The following is an 18,770-nucleotide window of genomic DNA, read 5'->3' as shown; positions in this document are numbered from 1 at the left end:
TTTAACAATTTTTTTTTACTATTCTCTTAGTAAATCATATATCAACCATAAAAAAATTTGGTAACTTCCAAAAAAATTTTTTCGAATTTTAAATTTAAAAAAAGTAAAAATCACTTTTTGTTAAATAAAAAATAGAAAAAATGAAAAATAAATAAAATGACCTAATGGATAATTTTGTTTGAACCATTACCCAAATAATTACGGGTAATGACAGTTAAAAAAAATTTTTTTTTCATAAAAAAACCCGTTTTGAAAATTTTTGAAATTTATCAACAATTAAAAAAAAAAAAAAAATATTTTTTTTGATACGACAGAAATTCATCTCGCGAAATTCTGAATCGAATGGTATATACGAATTTTTGTCGATTTTTTGAAATTTTTCCTTTATAATTTTCAATATAAGGACTTAGAAAAGTTACTTGCTACGGGACTTAAAAAAAATAGGACTTCGGATATCTTCGGGAATTGCTAGAGAGAGAAAGTAATCGTTATCCGTTAGAAAACGACACTACGTTTTATGCCTACTTTCTCTCCCTAGCAATTCCCGAAGATATCCGAAGTCCTATTTTTTTTAAGTCCCGTAGCAAGTAACTTTTCTAAGTCCTTATATTGAAAATTATAAAGGAAAAATTTCAAAAAATCGACAAAAATTCGTATATACCATTCGATTCAGAATTTCGCGAGATGAATTTCTGTCGTATCAAAAAAAATATTTTTTTTTTTTTTTTAATTGTTGATAAATTTCAAAAATTTTCAAAACGGGTTTTTTTATGAAAAAAAAATTTTTTTTAACTGTCATTACCCGTAATTATTTGGGTAATGGTTCAAACAAAATTATCCATTAGGTCATTTTATTTATTTTTCATTTTTTCTATTTTTTATTTAACAAAAAGTGATTTTTACTTTTTTTAAATTTAAAATTCGAAAAAATTTTTTTGGAAGTTACCAAATTTTTTTATGGTTGATATATGATTTACTAAGAGAATAGTAAAAAAAAATTGTTAAAATATCGATTTGCTGCCGAGTTACACTCTTTTGTTTATCCGCGCTCGAACGAAATGACGCGCTTTTTCGTTTTTCGCGCTTTAATAATTTTTATCTCAGCAACTATTTGTCGTAGAGACTTCGTTCAAAATTCATTTTGTTCGTTATTAAATCCCAAAAACAATGATACTAGTTTGTCTCGATAACTTCTCAATACTTTTAGAGATATTTCATTTTACATCTAATTTTTTTATAAAAAAAAAAAGATCACCCTCCAAATTTATGGTAACTTTTTTCCTTATATTTTTTCTAGTATTTTGAAAAAAAAATTTTTCAAAATCGATCTTTACCCACCGAAAAAATGATCTTTGACCATTTTTTCGTGCGCATCGACTGGACTATTATGCTATCCGATCATTCCCTGAACGTTCGTTTACTTTACCTATATCCAGTAAGCACACTGTACAATGTAGAGTCTACACTACCGCCACTTTAGTATAGTACAGTTAGCTTTCCCAAGAGAATTATTGTGTTGGGCCGTGAACGCAGTTGCTGTTGGTTCAAACGTCTACACTTACTCGCCGCAACACAACAAAATACTTGAACCAAGATATTTCTTACCATTGAGTCGAGTACTTTTAATTCTTGAATCGAGTCACAAATTATCTCGATTCAAAATAAATTATTCTTAAACAAAGAATATTTTACTTTTCGGACAATTGATTATATATTGGGGCAAAATATTTATTTTTCTCACTTTAAGAAAATATTTCTTACTTCAAGAAACATATATTATATCGGTTGAATAAAAAAAAAATCTTATGCCAAGATGACTAAATTTAAGAAAATTTTGTTCTTAAACCAAGAAAATTTTCGTTTTCATTTAAAGTTGCAAAAAATATTCTTGCGGCAAGAAAAAATTTCTTGCGCCAAGATATCCTTTTTTTCTGTGTGGGTCCATTATATTTTTTTACTCATTTAGTTGCCCGATCGGGTAAAAAATTATCGGGATACAAACATTTAGCTACTTTGGGCATCCGAGCGGGCCAGTATAATCGGGTTCATAGCTTTTTGGCCGTTTAGTTGCCCGATCGGGTCAATGAGTTTTAAGATATATATTTTCAAACTCAACAGGCTCCTGACGGGGCATAAGAAATGAGGCTAACAACATTCTCCCTGACCAGTTACCTAAATGGGTTTTCAATAATTGGGGCAACAAAATCTTCCCTGGTCTAGCACTTTCTCGGGTACATGTCATCAGGCCTTATTTTCACTCCCAGACCAGTTAATGGTCGACAGTCGGGCACTTTCTACCAGGGTAGCTGTCAAAGTAATTACGAATATAAGATCTGATACTTCCATACTTTTACTTGCTAAAAAAATTTAGAGAACAGTACTATAATTTCTTACTTATATTGGATAAATAAATATAATTTTTTATCATTATAGTCAAAGGTTATCATATTACGGTAAATTCATAATTGTTTGAACAATAAGTAATTTTTATTTAAATAAATTACTTTTTAAAAGTGCTAACAATTGCGAAAATCCATTAAGCGTTTCTGTCATATGTATGCTTATTATTCTATTGTAAAGTAACATTTATGTCTTGTATGAATACTTTGAGAAATATACATATACATATAAAATTTTCAATTTCTATACCGTCTTTCACCCTTAAAGTGAGCAAAGTTCGTGATATTGTATGAGAGTACTCTTGTTCGTTTCAGCTTGCAGGTGCGCGCTTTCACTATAAAGCAATTTAATGATGTACATATTTAATATATTTTTCTCGACAAATTGTCGGAAAATTTAAGTTTGTCATTTTTTTTTCTTTTTTTTGTACTAAATATGAAAGCGTTCTTTTATTTTCTTGCATAGATATGAAATTTAAAAAAATAGATATAAAAAATTCAACAAATTTCAACGCTGCCTGTTAGACAATTGGTATACACTGAATAAAACAAACAAATTACATTAAAGTTCAAAGGGAAAATTAATAAGAAACGTAAATCAATTATGTTTTAAATTTTTTCGTGAGACTAATTACGCTCATTAAGGAAATTAAAAGATAATTTTTATTCTAAAAAGAGTTTTATATTTCAAAGGATGCAGCGTTGATTAGAATTTTCATAGCACAGTAAAGAAAATTATTTTTCAACACAAAGATTTTACACAGTAAAAACTATTGTGTGTCTGTCTAAAACAAAGTTGTGTTGTATTTATAAAAAATCTATCATTTCTTTTTGCAATTCATAATTTTAGTTTATTTAAACTTAAGATCACATAACTTAACGAATAATACATCATTACTAAATATCGGTCCTAGAAGTTAGGCTAATGTCAGAGTCAGAATCTACAGCACAGAAAATTTTAAGTGTCAGAAACTACACTGAGAAAATTAAATAATAAAAATTACTATCTAGTTATGGTAACATTTTTTACCGTCAATCCGATAGTAGCGAATATTATCTAGATGGTTGTATAATCAATCATCAAGATTGTAACATTCACCATATTTATAATCATTGTTACGATCCTGTATGTTAACTAGAGTTAGTTATTATTATTATTATTCTTAACTGTTATATTTATAATCCAGATGATAACAGTTACCATTAGAAATTATAATAGTTACCATCTAAGAAAAATAAAATTTAAACATTTTCTCATAATATTCAATAATATTAATTACCATCCTTGATAGTACATATCATCCTGATGGTAAATATTAAAATCCTCATAGTAACTGTTATCATCCTGATGGCAACTGTTATCATCCTGATGGTAACTGTTACCATCCTGATGGTAACTGTTACCATCCTGATGGTAACTGTTACCATCAGGATATTATTAATTCTATTAAAAAAAATTATCACTAACTATTTTTGCATTCCCGAGTAAAAATAAAATTTGACGTTTAAAAATTTAAATTTTCATCTTCTACCGCAACACCGCTGTACCACAGCCGTTTGGAGGACAAAATTGCCGCACGCTAAATTCTTATTCTCTGCCGTCATAGCCGCAACACCACTGCAACACCGCCGCAACACAGCGCAATAAAAAATAAATAATAATAATAATAAATAATTATTATTATTCCATTTGATTGAATAGAATAGAAATAATTGTATTTATCAAATACTTATTTAATTGTCCGGGAAAAGAGAATTATATATGGCCATATATTCAAATTCCCAATATATACATAGCTATGTATAGAAATTTCAAATAAATTAAAAAAAAAGACTTACTCAATGTCTGTATTTTTTATTCATTTTTTTTTTGTTCAATCATTTTTGTGATGCGGGAGTTATCAGATTTTTGGTCAATTTAATTTCTAACAGTAGAAATTTTTAATTCAGGAAAAAAACGCTAGAATTATCAACCGACCGCACACGCTTTAGTTGGGTTCGAACCCGGAACCTTACGAACGATCGACCGACGCTTTAACTAGGCTACGCTACTGATAGTGACTACAAAGTTTACTTGTCCTCTATGAGATTGAAAGAATACATCACTTTTGAAACCAGTGATGGCATGCGACTTAGAAAATAATTTCAAAAATAATAAAATATATACGATTCGTTTGTCGAGTGTTGCGGCGGTGTTGCGGCAGTCATAATTTTATTTCATCATAAACTTGTTGCAGCGGTGTTGCGGCTATTTTATGTTTTTACTCGGGCTGAAAAACGTTCCAATCATTTCAAGTGATTAGAATTAAAAATTTAGCATAAGAAACATAATTATTTAATTTTCTCCGTGTAGGTCTTCAAATATCACTTCTTGAAACATTAATTTAAATTATTAATTAGTTCCAAATAATCATTTTGCGCTTATGACCTTTTCTAAAAATTCTCAACTTGTTTATTATACAAAATACTATTGATTTAAATAAATTTTATATTAGTTATCATAGAATAACCTCAGCAGTCACTCTTAAAGTGTCAGGAACAGAGCCCTTCACCTTACATAAAAACTATTTTAGAGCTTCTAAAGTTAATTTTATAAACTTTTTTTGATTTTTTAAATTTATCAATAACTTCCTTAAAAATAAATTTCAATACTTATTTTAAAAATAAAACGTTCGCTAATTTTTTTAATGAGTTCAAACTTAATAATTATTATTATTTGTATTAAAAAATATATATTCTATAAAAATAATCTCTATAGATTGGAAAGAGTAAAAATAAATGAAGTATGACCGAAAATGAACAAAAAGTAAGATCTTGAACAAATTTATTCTTTTATAATTAAAAAAGTTTATCGAGTCTTTAGACGATCAAAAACTTAAAATCATTCGAATATTAGTTTCAGTTGAATCGTTGCACTAATTTAGATTGAAATCAGCGACTTGTGATATCAATGTGATGTTACTGTACCGAGATATTAATACAATAGCCTAAGTAGTTCAATTTGTTGAAGCTTGCTTCTATAATAATAATAATGGAAACAGATATTAACGAAGAATGAAATCATTAATGCCCTTCATAGAGCATTTAATAATCAATACACGTTCCCTTTTTACACAAAACCCATTACATACACAATATAATAAAGTTTCAGTGGTTTTTGTGCTATGCAAGCAAAATTGTTTTAGAATGCTATTGAAATATGAAGAGATCGCATAGTCAGTGGTCTGCATCGTTCAGTATAGCAAGGACTTTCTATCCTTCGTTAATTATTATTTTCTGTTAGAGGTTAACTGAATATCGGATGTCTCATTTATTTTGCTCGCCATTAAAAACTTTTTCATTTTTTATACGATAATGCTGAGGTATTCAAAAGTAAAATTTAAATGAGACGTTAAATTTCCGTTTATTTATTTTGTTTTAACTAGGGCCAGAATTTTTGCGTTAATTTAAAAATAATGAATACTTAGTGGTGTGAAATTTTTTATATTACGAGGAAAATATTGGTCTTATAAAAAAATTTTTCAAACAAAAGTTGTAGGAAATTTAATTTTCTACAATAAATGTCTCTTATAATTTTTTCGTAGACTAATAAGAAAGCCATAATTTCAAAATTAAGATTTTCATAATTATTCAAATTTTGAATCATTCATTATGAATTTTAATTTTTGAATTACGGTAGAAATATTGATCGTATAAGAAAATCATAAGAAACATTTTTTTTAGAAAATTAAATTTCCTACAACTTTTGTTCGAAAACTTTTTTAATGAGACCAATATTTTCGCCGTAATATCAAAAATTTTAACTACTCATTTCAAAAATAAGACAAAAATCTTGTCCATAGTTATAACGAAACTTATAATTACATTGATTTTCAATAAGTAAATCTATTAAATGAAATATATAATAACGTTGTTTTAGTTTTGAATTTTTGGGAAATTCATTGATTCGTAAATTTAAAAAAAATCACATGCGTAGTAGTTTGTATTTTTTTCCATATGTGTATTTTCTATTGTTGTTCATATATTTTTGTATGAAAAGAACTGCCTGTGTGCACTGAAATGCACTATACTCGCAAGTTATATGTTTGAAAATAATTTCAAGTAAAGCCAGCTCTTTGTAAACTTTCTGAATAGAGTTTTAGTTTATCTATATTTTATTGGTTTTTTACTATTCCGGTGTTTTATCACCTTCTAAGCATCCAATACCTTCGAATTTATTAATTAGACAAGTTAATATTGTAATATCTATCACTAATTGTCCTAATATATTGAAGCCAATGCCACCGATTATTTCTACAGACTCAGAAAAAAAATCTAAAGAACAAAATAACGATAAATTTCAAAATTATTCTTGTTTCAATTTAATGAGTTGTTTACACATTTTTTTTTAAATATATATGTTAATAAGTACTGTCAATTTAATATTTTTTTTCTTCAAATGTAAACTGGAAATTTCAAATCAAATATTTTCAATACCAGTAACAATTTTCCTCGAATTTATGAAAAACATGTCTCGACAATAAAAACTAATGAAGAATAAGTATATAGTAATACTCTAACCAATCGTTTTTTTTTTTTTGTGTATTGTCTGAGGAGATTTAACGTTGTAGTTTTATCTATAAAATTTCGCTTACTTAGCTACAAGAGTTCCGGAATTTATTGGGGGTGAGTACAAAAAAAAAGTCGCCATTACATAAAGTCGTTTATAAAGTTAATTTGTATTTAAACGTAGTTTAGAATTGACAACACAGTGATTGCAATCATCGACATTGTAGTCAAGTGCCACTTTGTGTGAAGCTCTTTAACTGAGCTAAAACACGCCACGTTAAAGATATCATATGAGTGGATTTCAACAAAATATTCCGCTAAAGTGGCAGAAAGGTATAGGAAAGGGAAGGACAAAACGAGATACTTAAGGAAATACCAAGTTTTCGAGGACTCAAATACACTAAGCCTTTTTTTAACTTCCCACTAAGAAAATCGACGATTTTCGAAAAATTGGGAAGTTATTGTTTTCACCCTGATTTGGGAAAATCGAAATTTCATCAGATGTCGACGTTTTGAGGTCCTAGGAAGCTATTCTGACTATTTTCAGAATGATGTCCGAGTGTCTGTATGTGTCTGAAAATAGTCAGAAAAGCTTCCTATAGGACCTCAAAACGTCGACATCTGATGAAATTTCGATTTTCGCAAATCGGGGTGAAAACAATAACTTCCCAATTTTTCGAAAATCGTCGATTTTCTTAGCGGGAAGTTAAAAATTTCTGGATTTTAAATGAATTTCATTAATTTAATTTTTTTTGTAAGTAATTTACACGAAGAAAAATTATATTTTACATGATTATTATAGATGCATAGAAAGAAAAAAAAATTTTTTAAAGTTTTTATTATAAAACAAAAGTCATTAATATTTTTCAACTGACAATTGATTTATGAAAAAGTTTAAGGAAAAAACTTCAAAATAACTCAATTATATTTACAAAAGTGATTTCGGAATGTTTAAAAACCATTTAAAATATAAAATTTTTTTTTATAAAATTTTGGGGGTGCCCCGTTTTGCCTACCCTACCCCCTTTCCCCCCCCCCTTTCTCTACTTTTTATGAATTCCCTAAGAAATTAAAAATTTCAAAAAATTCGGAGTTTTTAAACAATCGAGTTTTCATCAGAAGTCGGCGTATTGAGGTCCGAGGAAACTATTCTGACATTTTCAGAGAGATGCGCGGTGTGTGTATGTGTGTGGGTATACCTCTCATATATCTTTAATAAATTAATCGATCTCGATGGTTCTTGCGACATTCGAAAAAGTTCTTATAAACTTAGATTTTGTTTGAATTTGAGATCATTTAGTCTAACAAATTCTGAAACATTTATGAAACACGAAGAACAAAAAAAAATTTTTCTCATTTTTCTTGAATATTTTGAAAACTATATTAAGAATACTTATCTCTAGAACTCGGCAGAAGCTTTCGTAAGCTGCCAAAAATATCACAATCGGATAATTCGTTCGAGATATCGTCGACGAAAAAATAAATATCAAACTGATATCTGCTTTTTCATTAAATAAAATTCTAGTTTCTGAACAAAATTACTCAACAATGATTACGATCGATTGTTCCGCGGGCAAAAATCAAAGTTTCATCAAACTAGGGCTTCTCGAAATTCACCAAAACGATACTGATTAACATGAATAATCAGAAAAAACTTAGTGTAGTACATTAAGTACTTTACATTTAAATCATTAGTTTTATGTGTAGAAAAATGAAATAAATGATATAATAATTTCCAGCGAAAAAATCATAATTCTTATCAATTTATTTAAATGTTTATTAGAATACAAAATTAGCATACGTAATAGCTTACTCTTTAAGGAAAAAGAGTTTTTCACTTGTACTCATTTCCAGAAAATTTCCGCTTGTCCATCAACAAAAGAGGGTAAGGTAAGTTGAACAATGAATAGAAGGTTAAGCAATTTCTCGTGATTTTTAATAAAGATATAATATAATATAACATTGTTACATTTAGAATATTATGTCATATTTACATAAAATCTTGTAACGAATCGAAATAAAAATTATCAAAATATTGTGAAAAATAGTAGAGTATATGAAATAAACAAATAAAGAACTGAGGAAAAACTGATATTTTTTCGGATGTTTCATATATTAACACTCGGGTATGATTCAAAATGCTCATGTAAATCTCCAATGATCATTTCTATTTATTTCTGTTCAAAAACAGTGAATTTATCAAGCATAATCGTGAGCAAAACTTTAAAAACCAATTCTTATTGACTATTTTCGATTTTCAAATTCTCGGAAATTAATACAAAACATAATTTTTTTCGGGCTTCAAAGTACAAATATACTTAAAGATATTTTTGAGCTCAGAGAGCTCGAAAATGTATTAGCAATAATGTTTAGGCTCCTTGAGCTCGAAAATGTATTAGCAAAAATGTTTAGGCTCCTTGAGCTCGAAAACAGCGGGAACGTCCAGGGCCCCGTAGGCCAACCGGTTTCCAGATTCTTTTATCAAATTCTTGCTAAGAAAGTCGGAAATTATCAAAAAACGGGAAGTTATTGGTTTCGGTCCAATTTTCGTAAACAAATCTCGATATTTTAAGGTCCTAAAATTCAATTTTTGGAAAAATGTTTCCTTCAGAAACAGCATACGTTCATTGCAACAGTCTGTAATTGTCAAAGGAATATTTATTTCAAAAATACCTTAAAATGCTCTCTTGTTCCTCAACCTAATTGACTAATATTACATTCCTGTTTAATGAACCAAAGCAATTATAGTTGAATCAACGCAAGAACAATGAAAATTGTTATCAATAAGAAAGTTATAGAACATTTATGAAACTTCATATACAAATTATTACATACTACAAAGCAAATTGAAACTTAGTCAAAGGAAAAAATTAAAATTAATGAATAAACAAAAAAAAAAATCCCTGCTACAGCGATAAGGGACTTTCAGAAGCTATTTGTAGTATTCGTTGGAAATTGTGCTAAAATAACATAAGTACAGACCAATTTTGTTACAAGCGAACTATGTGTGTTCACTTTCATGTCTAATTTTGGATACTATATAAGTATGAGGATAAAATAGCCATAACAATTTCATTTCACGATATTGTATTTAAATTAACTTATAATTATTTCGACATTGTTAATATTATTTATAGTATGAAATACTGATAGATTTATAATTAAAACGCGGAAAATTGTTTGCATGCCTTTGTATAATGTAATTTTAGTCGATTCTCGATAAAAGCTGATGTTTTCTTTTGTGTTCTCGAAAAGTGTTGATAAACAAATTGTAGTCCAATCTTTTGGATAGCTTATAATAGAAACTTCCATCATTAAAAATTTCTTATATTACGAAGCTGTTGACGTTAAGATTTTATAATATGGTTTACTTTGGTATTAAGTTACTTCTTTATAAATCCTATTCTATAGTATTTACATGATCGACAGTGTTTTATACCATTTTCAACACTTATATTGATCACATTTTTTAGATAATTACTCCCCGAACACGAATAATGGCCGATTTTTTCATGAGAGAGATAAACTGGAGTTTGTTATTCGGCAGATAAACTTATTCCGGGGTTAAAATTTCGATGGTTGTCTTCAACAGACCAACGGGTTAGCTATCCTATGGTCATATATGTGTGACTGTGAAATATAGTACCTACTCTAGGGGTCCTCCAGACTCAAATTTAATGTATGTACTTAAAAAATCTTTACTAACTACTTCTCCGTTCTAATAAAAGTTTGTTACTCATTATTTGTTTACGCTAAAGTATTTAAAAAATTTGGAAAATCCAAAAGTGCACGCCTCGAACGCTCGTGTTATGTTTTTTTTTAAAAGTTAAATTTCGAATAAAATTGAATATCCCGCTCTTTTCCCATAGAAATTTCCATGGTAAATATACGGTAATAAAAGTAAAAAAAAAAATAAATAAGGAGAACATTCCTAATGAAAAATGGCGGCAGTGTGTGTTTGTTTACATGTAAGATTGCCGGTTTTAACCGTAATGATTTATTTTAAAAAAAACGAGAAGGCCTACAGTAGTGATTTTCGAAAGGAACCTTCTTTGCTTATTTCTGAAAATTTTGAAAAAAAAATTAAGTAGTTTCGTCAAGTCGTTCTCGAGATATCCGTACCACGCCGTTTTTTTGAACCACAGACTAATGGACGTCCACGATAAATTTTTTTTAATGAACTTTTTTTTATATTAATACATATTGGACAAATTAAAAAAAGTATCAGGATTATTCATTAGTGTTTCAGCTTTATATTGATGTGCTTTTCATAATGTGTAAGAGTAATAGAAAAAAAATATATGCACTTTAATGAGTGGAAATCGTGTGACCTTGACAGGTCGGTTATAAAGCACAACCTCTCCGCTTCGCTTCCGAGGCGTGCAATAAAATGGAACTATTCTAATGATATTATTAATTGCATTTGAGATGAAAGTGTCGAATTTTGAATAATTAATAACAAATATTTCTCGAATGAATGAATAACTAAAAAAAAAATACTTTTAATAATAATTTTCAGAGATGGTAACCATTACCATAATATATAGTAATGGTTACCATATATCATGGTAATGGTTACCATATATCATGGTAATGGTTACCATATATCATGGTAATGGTTACCATAATATTATGGTAACGATTACGATAATATTATGGTAACGGTTACCATGTATTATGGGAATGATCACCCTAATATTATTGTAATCATTACCATAATTCTTTTACATGCGATATTGGAACTGTTACCATAATTATAGGAATTATTCCCATACTTATGGGAACTTTTTCCAGAAAGTATGGGCCTATATCCCATAATTCCAAGTAATCATTACCATAACGGTATGGGATGATATTTCATAAACGTACTAGGAACGGTTACCATAAATTTCTCTCCGTGTACGTAGTGGTTTCCGAAATAGTTTTTTCGAAATTCGTTATAAGAATAATTAACAAAGATGCGCACGAAAGATATACAAATAAACGGCACTTTGATAACGTCCTCGATAGACCACTTCACGTAATTTAACAGTCTACGACCGACTGTCCCGTATAATTTTCCCTCAGATAATTGAGATGAAGCCGAGTGGTAGAACTAGAAAACGAAGGTACTTGAAATTATTGACGACTCATCCCCCCAGCAACATACAAAGCTTCAAGCCGATTTCAATATTCATGAATCGCAAGTACTACTTTTTATTTAACATTTTTTTTTATGCCTACTATTTCGTTCATCTGTAGTTGATTCTAGTGATGAATATAACGGTCGACTGCACGAAAAGTTTAATTTATAAAATTTACTTTTTTTTTTTTTTATTTTAGTATAAAATAATTATTTCTTATTTATCAAATAAATAGACAACAAATTTTCTGTACAGTATATCATCATTTTTCTGTTTCACTTAACGTAAAAACGAATATATAAATTTACGGGAAAAATGTATTTGGTGTCACCCCTCAGGTTATTTGTTTAAGTCAATTTTAAATAGAAAAAAATTTAAAACATCAAAAGTTAGTTTTTATAAACGGAAACGTGGAAAAAATATTAAATATTTTATGAAACGTAATACTATTCACTTTTTTTTTTTATTTTTTGTTAATAAAAGAATATACTGTCCAAAAAAGTCGTCGTCATATTTATTTTTGATCCATTTTTTTTTCAATAAACAAAAATATTTATAAAAAAAAAAAAAAATTTGAAAAAACCCAAATGAAATTTTGTTTCGTATACACACAATAATTTAACCAAATTGGTTTAGCATTTTTACAATATATATATAGGTTTTTCAATATATTGGACTCGATCACTCTCAATTTATGTATCAAGTATTATCGACTCTGAAATGAATTTAACTTGATATTACCATGTTTATTAAATGAATCGTGTTATCGAAAACAACAGTCCTATTGGCTGCCCTAAATTTATTTGTCCATACGTTATAGATCAAATATGATTATGTCATCATTCGTGTTGTCAATTAGTCAACTCAAAACCATTTTATACATTCCTATACATTGCAATTTATCATACAATATTCAATGCAATTACAGATATTTGACAAATTGAATGTACTGTTATTTATTGTTTATTTATTTTTAGTACCGACGCGTTTTATAATAAATTATTTTTCGATAAAATATTGATGCTCTATTTTTACAATGAAAATATTTAAATATTGATGCTAAAATTTTTTTTAATTTTAACACTTTTTCTGCTAAAGTGACGAGAATAAAAGATATCATTGTAGTAAAAACTTGAGACTACTTTTGAAGACAATGACTGACACCTTGTGAATATATTTCAGAAAATTGAAAGGAAAAATGTTAATCTAAGACAATGAAAAGAAGAGCCACTAGATGACAGGTCTGACAAATAAAAGACAAAAAATTACTGACATTTTGAAAATAATTGAAGAATCTGAATCTTTATTACGATTCTTGTAGGAACTAGAGTGAAGCTAATTTGAAGTATCACATAAATGGTTTTTTAAATTACAATTTTCTGGCTCAAGAACAGTTATAAAATTAAAATTTTTAATGGATATTGCACATGAAATTAAAATAACGTATCAATAAATATTTGCCTGACAGCAAATTTTAATATTGAAATATGGTTGTGCCTTATTTTGCGTCGATTTGTTATTGGTTATAGTGACCTAATTGTATAAAAAAGAACACGGATGATCAGTAAATATCCGGGAAAAGCAATTTTGTTTTACGTAGATCTACGAGTATTTTTAGATGTACATAGATCTATATAGGATTCAGCACATGTCTACGTAAATCTAACAACAAACAACCCTGTTTAAAAAAAATGATTTTACCCATGTTAAGTGTAAATATTAGTCAATTCAAATTGTTTGAAATCATTTCAAATAATTTTTCTTAATCAGGAAAAATAGATAGATATACAGTCCGCGTCACTTGGATAGCTTTACCTATTTTTTTTTTCAATGACTGATTCTTTACTTGCTGATTTATAAAATTATCTGTATATTTTATGCTACTTATTAAAGACAGAACAAGATATGTTGTTAGTCTTCGAGAAACAAAGCGAGGATATCGTGAGGGGGACATGCCACTGGTCGGCAGTTCGTCACATGGATAGCCTCAGTCAAATTTATTGCGCAAAGGAACTAATACGTTTCATTTTCGTATTATTATGTTGCAATTTTACAGCGTGGTGAATAAATTAAAATCGATTCAAAACACCAAAATTGGTTACTGTATAAAATGGGGCTCAATAAAATGTCAAGTATTGAAGAAATTGATAAAATTAATTTTTTACTTAATCAAAATTTATCTCATCATGAAATCGCTAGAAGAGTGAATAGAAGTGTTAAAGTTATTAATAATTTCGTGAAAAACAATGAAAACTACGGAAATAATTATAAAGGTTGAACGAAATTCGCGACAACGCCAAGGAAACGTCGAATGATAATTCACGCGGCATCTAATTCCATTAAGACTGTGAGGCAAATAGCAGGAGAAGTTGGAACAGCAGCATCTATTTCAATTGTAAGAAGAGTGATAAGACGGTCAAAGCCTCTGAAGAGAATGAAATTGAAGAAAAATTCGGCTTTGAATCAAAAACACATATCTGCATGACTTTTATTTGTAAAGAACATGTGAGTTGGACCGATAAATGGCAACAACTAAATTTTTCAGATGAAATAAAATTTAATTTAGATGGGCCTGATAGATGTAACTATTACTTTTATGATTTGCGGAAGGAATAAAAAATTTTGATTAAGAATCAGATATTGAAAAAAATAGGTGAGGCTATCCAAGTGACGCGGACTGTATATATAATTTATACACGGAAAAAAATTTTTTGTGACCACAAAATAAGATAACTTACGGTAACAAAATTCTGCCTTAATATACGAATAACGAAGCATTCGTTGGGACTACAATGTTTTTGTAATGCTAGCAAATTTTTTGTTGGGCCAAGGAATGGTATGTAACTGTAACAAAACTGTTTTGTTCCAATAAAAAAACTGATTTGTTAAGGGGTTAGGGGTACTCAGGGGTATGAAAAAATGATGATTTTCAATAATTTTTTTTTTGTAGTTAATTACTTTATTTGACAAAAATAAAAACATAGCTTTATTAGAACACGTTTCGATTTGACTTCACGAAAATTTCAAAAAAAAAAATTAATAATTCAAAAAGTTATCGCTGTTTTTGTAGAGCCCGTTCCTCCCGAAGTCCTTTGCGGTGATCATCATAAGTCCTTGGAGATTCATCTAAAATCAATCGGACAAGAAAAATTAGTTTTATTAATAGATAATCTTGTGCCTGATCGAAGCTTTTTTTTTTTTTTTCGAAATTAACAAAATGGCGGCCTCAGGAAATTTTTTTCAAATTTTCGAGAAAAAAACCGACAGTTTATTGTTAAAAAAAAATCGAAATTTTGAAAAAAAAAAAAAATCCTTCGATCAGGCACGAGTTTTTAATGTATTTCAAAAGTACAATAAATTTTATTGAAATCTACCGAGCAGTTTTTAAGTTACAGTGATCACCAGTTCAGAAAACATAGTTTTGAGAAAAACGCATTTAAAGTTTTGCTATGGATTTATGTCGAATTATAAGAATTATTTAATAACTTACACTGAGTCATCTATTCCTGGACCATATAATAGCTCTTCAGCCGACATAGCAGCTTCCAAAATATCGATTTGCTGGTGCCTACGTTGCAATCGACCTTCTCGGGTGTTATCATTAGCGCGCTTATCTGCTACTTTGATACGTGCAGCATCCATTCTTTCTGCATACCGATGAGAATTAGGCCCACAATTAAGTCCTAGTGTATTCATCAAGACTAATAATGAATTTATACCCTCATTAAATATACACATAGCAACGTATGCAGCTATTTGTACGATGGTAAAACTAGTATTTACCGTTTTTGGGCATATTTTCCATACTAGTTGGTTAAAGCTTTCATTATTATTCTGATTGAATCCACCTACACATCTTGAAAGTAAATTTTCATTACTAAGATCTTCGTATATAGGCTTGATAGCTTTTAAAACATCAGAAGGTAAAGGAGAATAATCGTGAGAAAAGGTATCAAGCTCTCCTCTTGCTTCAGCGCGCTGGTAAGAGCACCAAGATTCTTCGCCTTTTGGACACATATCATGATTCGGTTTTTCATCACTCGAGCCGTAGTGATAAAAGGTTGCCATTATAGCAGATTTCATATTTTCAATAGAATCACAATGCCGGCGTATTGCTAAACCATAGTACACAGTTAGTTTGTCTATTAATTTTCCTGTGAGCTTACCTCGACCACCAAGACCTTTTTGTTTACTCTTCAGCGTACGTAATCGACTCCCCATCCGCTTTTGGACATGCCCTATACATTCCTTTTTATTTACAGTTGTATTTTCGTAAGGATCTGATTTTATAATTCCTGAATAGGTCTTGGAGTCACCATCACCAATATAGTTGGCATACTTAACTCCATATTTAGTTTCAGAATACGAAAACATTTCGACCATCGCATCCACCTCCATTTTCCCAGAAGACCCTTGATGATTAGCAGAACACACATCTTCATGCGATTGATACCATTCCTCGAACTCAACAGTATTTGTTTTTTTTTTCCAATACTCACATAGCTTACAATATGCACTTTTAATGTTTATGTCAAGAATCTTTCCAGTAAAATAGCCAATTATAGAAGAAACTCCAAATGACGATGTATATCCCCGTTTTTGCCAGGTTCCATCTCCCGATACAGTTAGATGATTTATATCTTCATTTTCAGTTGTTGGCATTGCTTGCTTTTCTTCATTCACAGCTTTCGTCATGAAGGTTTCTGCGACGGCTTTACTACAATTCAAAATCTGTTTCAGTAAAATTGTATGCGTAGATTTATCTAAAAAAGACGGCATGTCCATCAGGCCGCAAAACTTGCACAATCCTTCGTATCCTATTCCTAGTATTCTCATTACAAAAATGAAACGTCTGTTTATTTCATAAGAATGCCCAACGAAAGAACAGGAAGGAATATATTCATTTCCACAGTTATTACATGCAACTACAATTTTGAATCCCAGCCCACGTGTACTTGCTGTTTGAAACACTACATTTCCATCACATTTTTTACATTTTATAAGAGCAGAAATTGCAGTGAATACCTGAATAAAATTTATTATTCGAAATTCAGTACTGCTGTCTTCAGGTACATCATCTTCAGTGTTTTGTTTTAATTTTTTAGAAGATGTACTCTGAATACTTTCATCACGTTCGGCTGTTTTCGGATTAAAAACATTCTTTCTTTTGACTGAACGCGACTTATTAATTTTTTCAGAACTCCGAAGTTCTCTTGAAACCTTTCTAGAATCACGTCCCATGGTTAATAATTTAATTCACTTGAGAAATAATTTATCACAAAACTATCGACTGATCAGTGCAACGACTACAGGTATACTGGCAACCAAAAATTATTTTTCAGTTCTTGTACTACCTACAAATTGTGAATATATGTAGAAGGATATATATATATATATATATATATATATATATATATATATATATATATATATATATATATAATTATAAATACATTAAAATGGGGAGATATTCATGACAATGAAACCCGAAAGGTCGGTTGCTTGCAGCTGTTTCTAGCTACCTGCTCTCGAATGCCACGTAGCACCCGAGCGTCCTTTGGTCATTGTTAAATAACTCGAAAAGAATTTGTCGGATTCACTTCAAATTTTCACACAATATTTTTAAAATATTATACTTTAAGAAAATGCAAAAAAAAAAAAATCGATTTTTTGAAAATTCTGACTACCCCTAACCCCTTAAAGTAACAGAATGAATTTGTAGCATTAACAAAAATTTTTGTAATCATAAGCTAAGATTACTTACGGTAGCAAATGTCGGCTTTAAAATACGACGATATTATTATAATAATTATCATGTGTTCTCATAACAAATCGACTTCTTAATTACGACACAAATTCATTTGTTACTATAACAAATTGATTTGTTACCGTAAGCTAATCATGTTTGTCATTATAACAAAATCTTTCGTTATCCCGTCTTTTGTTATCAGAACGAAATTTGTTTTTTTCGTGTAGATTTTTAAAAACCTATAAAATGTTTCCGTTGATATACATACATAGATCTATCAATTGAAATACAAAAGATCTAAATCATTGGTTTGCAGGCGAAAAGTTTCATATTTTATATTAATTCCCTAATAAGTTATGGCTCAAGTTCATCATCTGTCTGAGTATCACAGAAAGTAACTTTAGATGAATTTAGGAAGTCTTTCATACCATTTCAGATAACTTAAAAAGCCATTAAATTTTGCTGTGTCCCAAACTTTGTTTTGCCGCCTGCTAAAGCATGACTCAGTTAAAAAATTTGGATATTTGGATACGCTTTAAGTATTCATAATTATTAATGGTAGATTATAAAGATATTTTAATATTTTTAAAATATGAATATTATAAATATTATGAATTTATCGTGAGATGATAAGCGATAAACCACTATCTCTTTCTGTCTTCAATTTACCATTTGAAAACTACTTTATCATCAACAAAGAACAATTATGACAGTCGGTACTTGTTCGACGAATGAAAACAAAGGAGGCTTCAGACACCTACACACTTTCGTTCCAACTTTGATAAGCACTATCCCTGATAGCCAACTGGCGACAACTTTCGGCAGAAACTTGTCGCCGTTTGCCGCAAAAATTGGCATTTCCATAAGTTGACAGAAACCTGCTGTCAACTTCCTGAGAAAGTTAGTGGCAAAAGTTTGCATTCTATTAGTTGACGGAAAGTTGCCTTCAAT

The 18,770-nt window shown here is 29.3% G+C and overlaps 1 protein-coding gene across 1 annotated transcript; it reads right to left on the bottom strand.

Moving 5' to 3' along the window:
* Positions 1 to 14,965: 14,965 nt before the first annotated feature.
* Positions 14,966 to 17,437, bottom strand: LOC130675600 (uncharacterized). The gene is made up of 3 exons (XM_057481377.1): positions 15,854 to 17,437; positions 15,561 to 15,753; positions 14,966 to 15,196 (listed from the first exon to the last, which is right to left on the bottom strand). Exons 1-2 carry the CDS (start codon positions 17,309 to 17,311, stop codon positions 15,688 to 15,690), a joined length of 1,524 nt encoding a protein of 507 aa, XP_057337360.1. The 5' UTR covers positions 17,312 to 17,437; the 3' UTR covers positions 14,966 to 15,196; positions 15,561 to 15,687.
* Positions 17,438 to 18,770: the final 1,333 nt, after the last annotated feature.

Source organism: Microplitis mediator, chromosome 10, assembly GCF_029852145.1.
Source record: "Microplitis mediator isolate UGA2020A chromosome 10, iyMicMedi2.1, whole genome shotgun sequence".
Classification (NCBI taxonomy): domain Eukaryota; kingdom Metazoa; phylum Arthropoda; class Insecta; order Hymenoptera; family Braconidae; genus Microplitis; species Microplitis mediator.
This window is presented reverse-complemented; position numbering and strand designations above follow the sequence as displayed.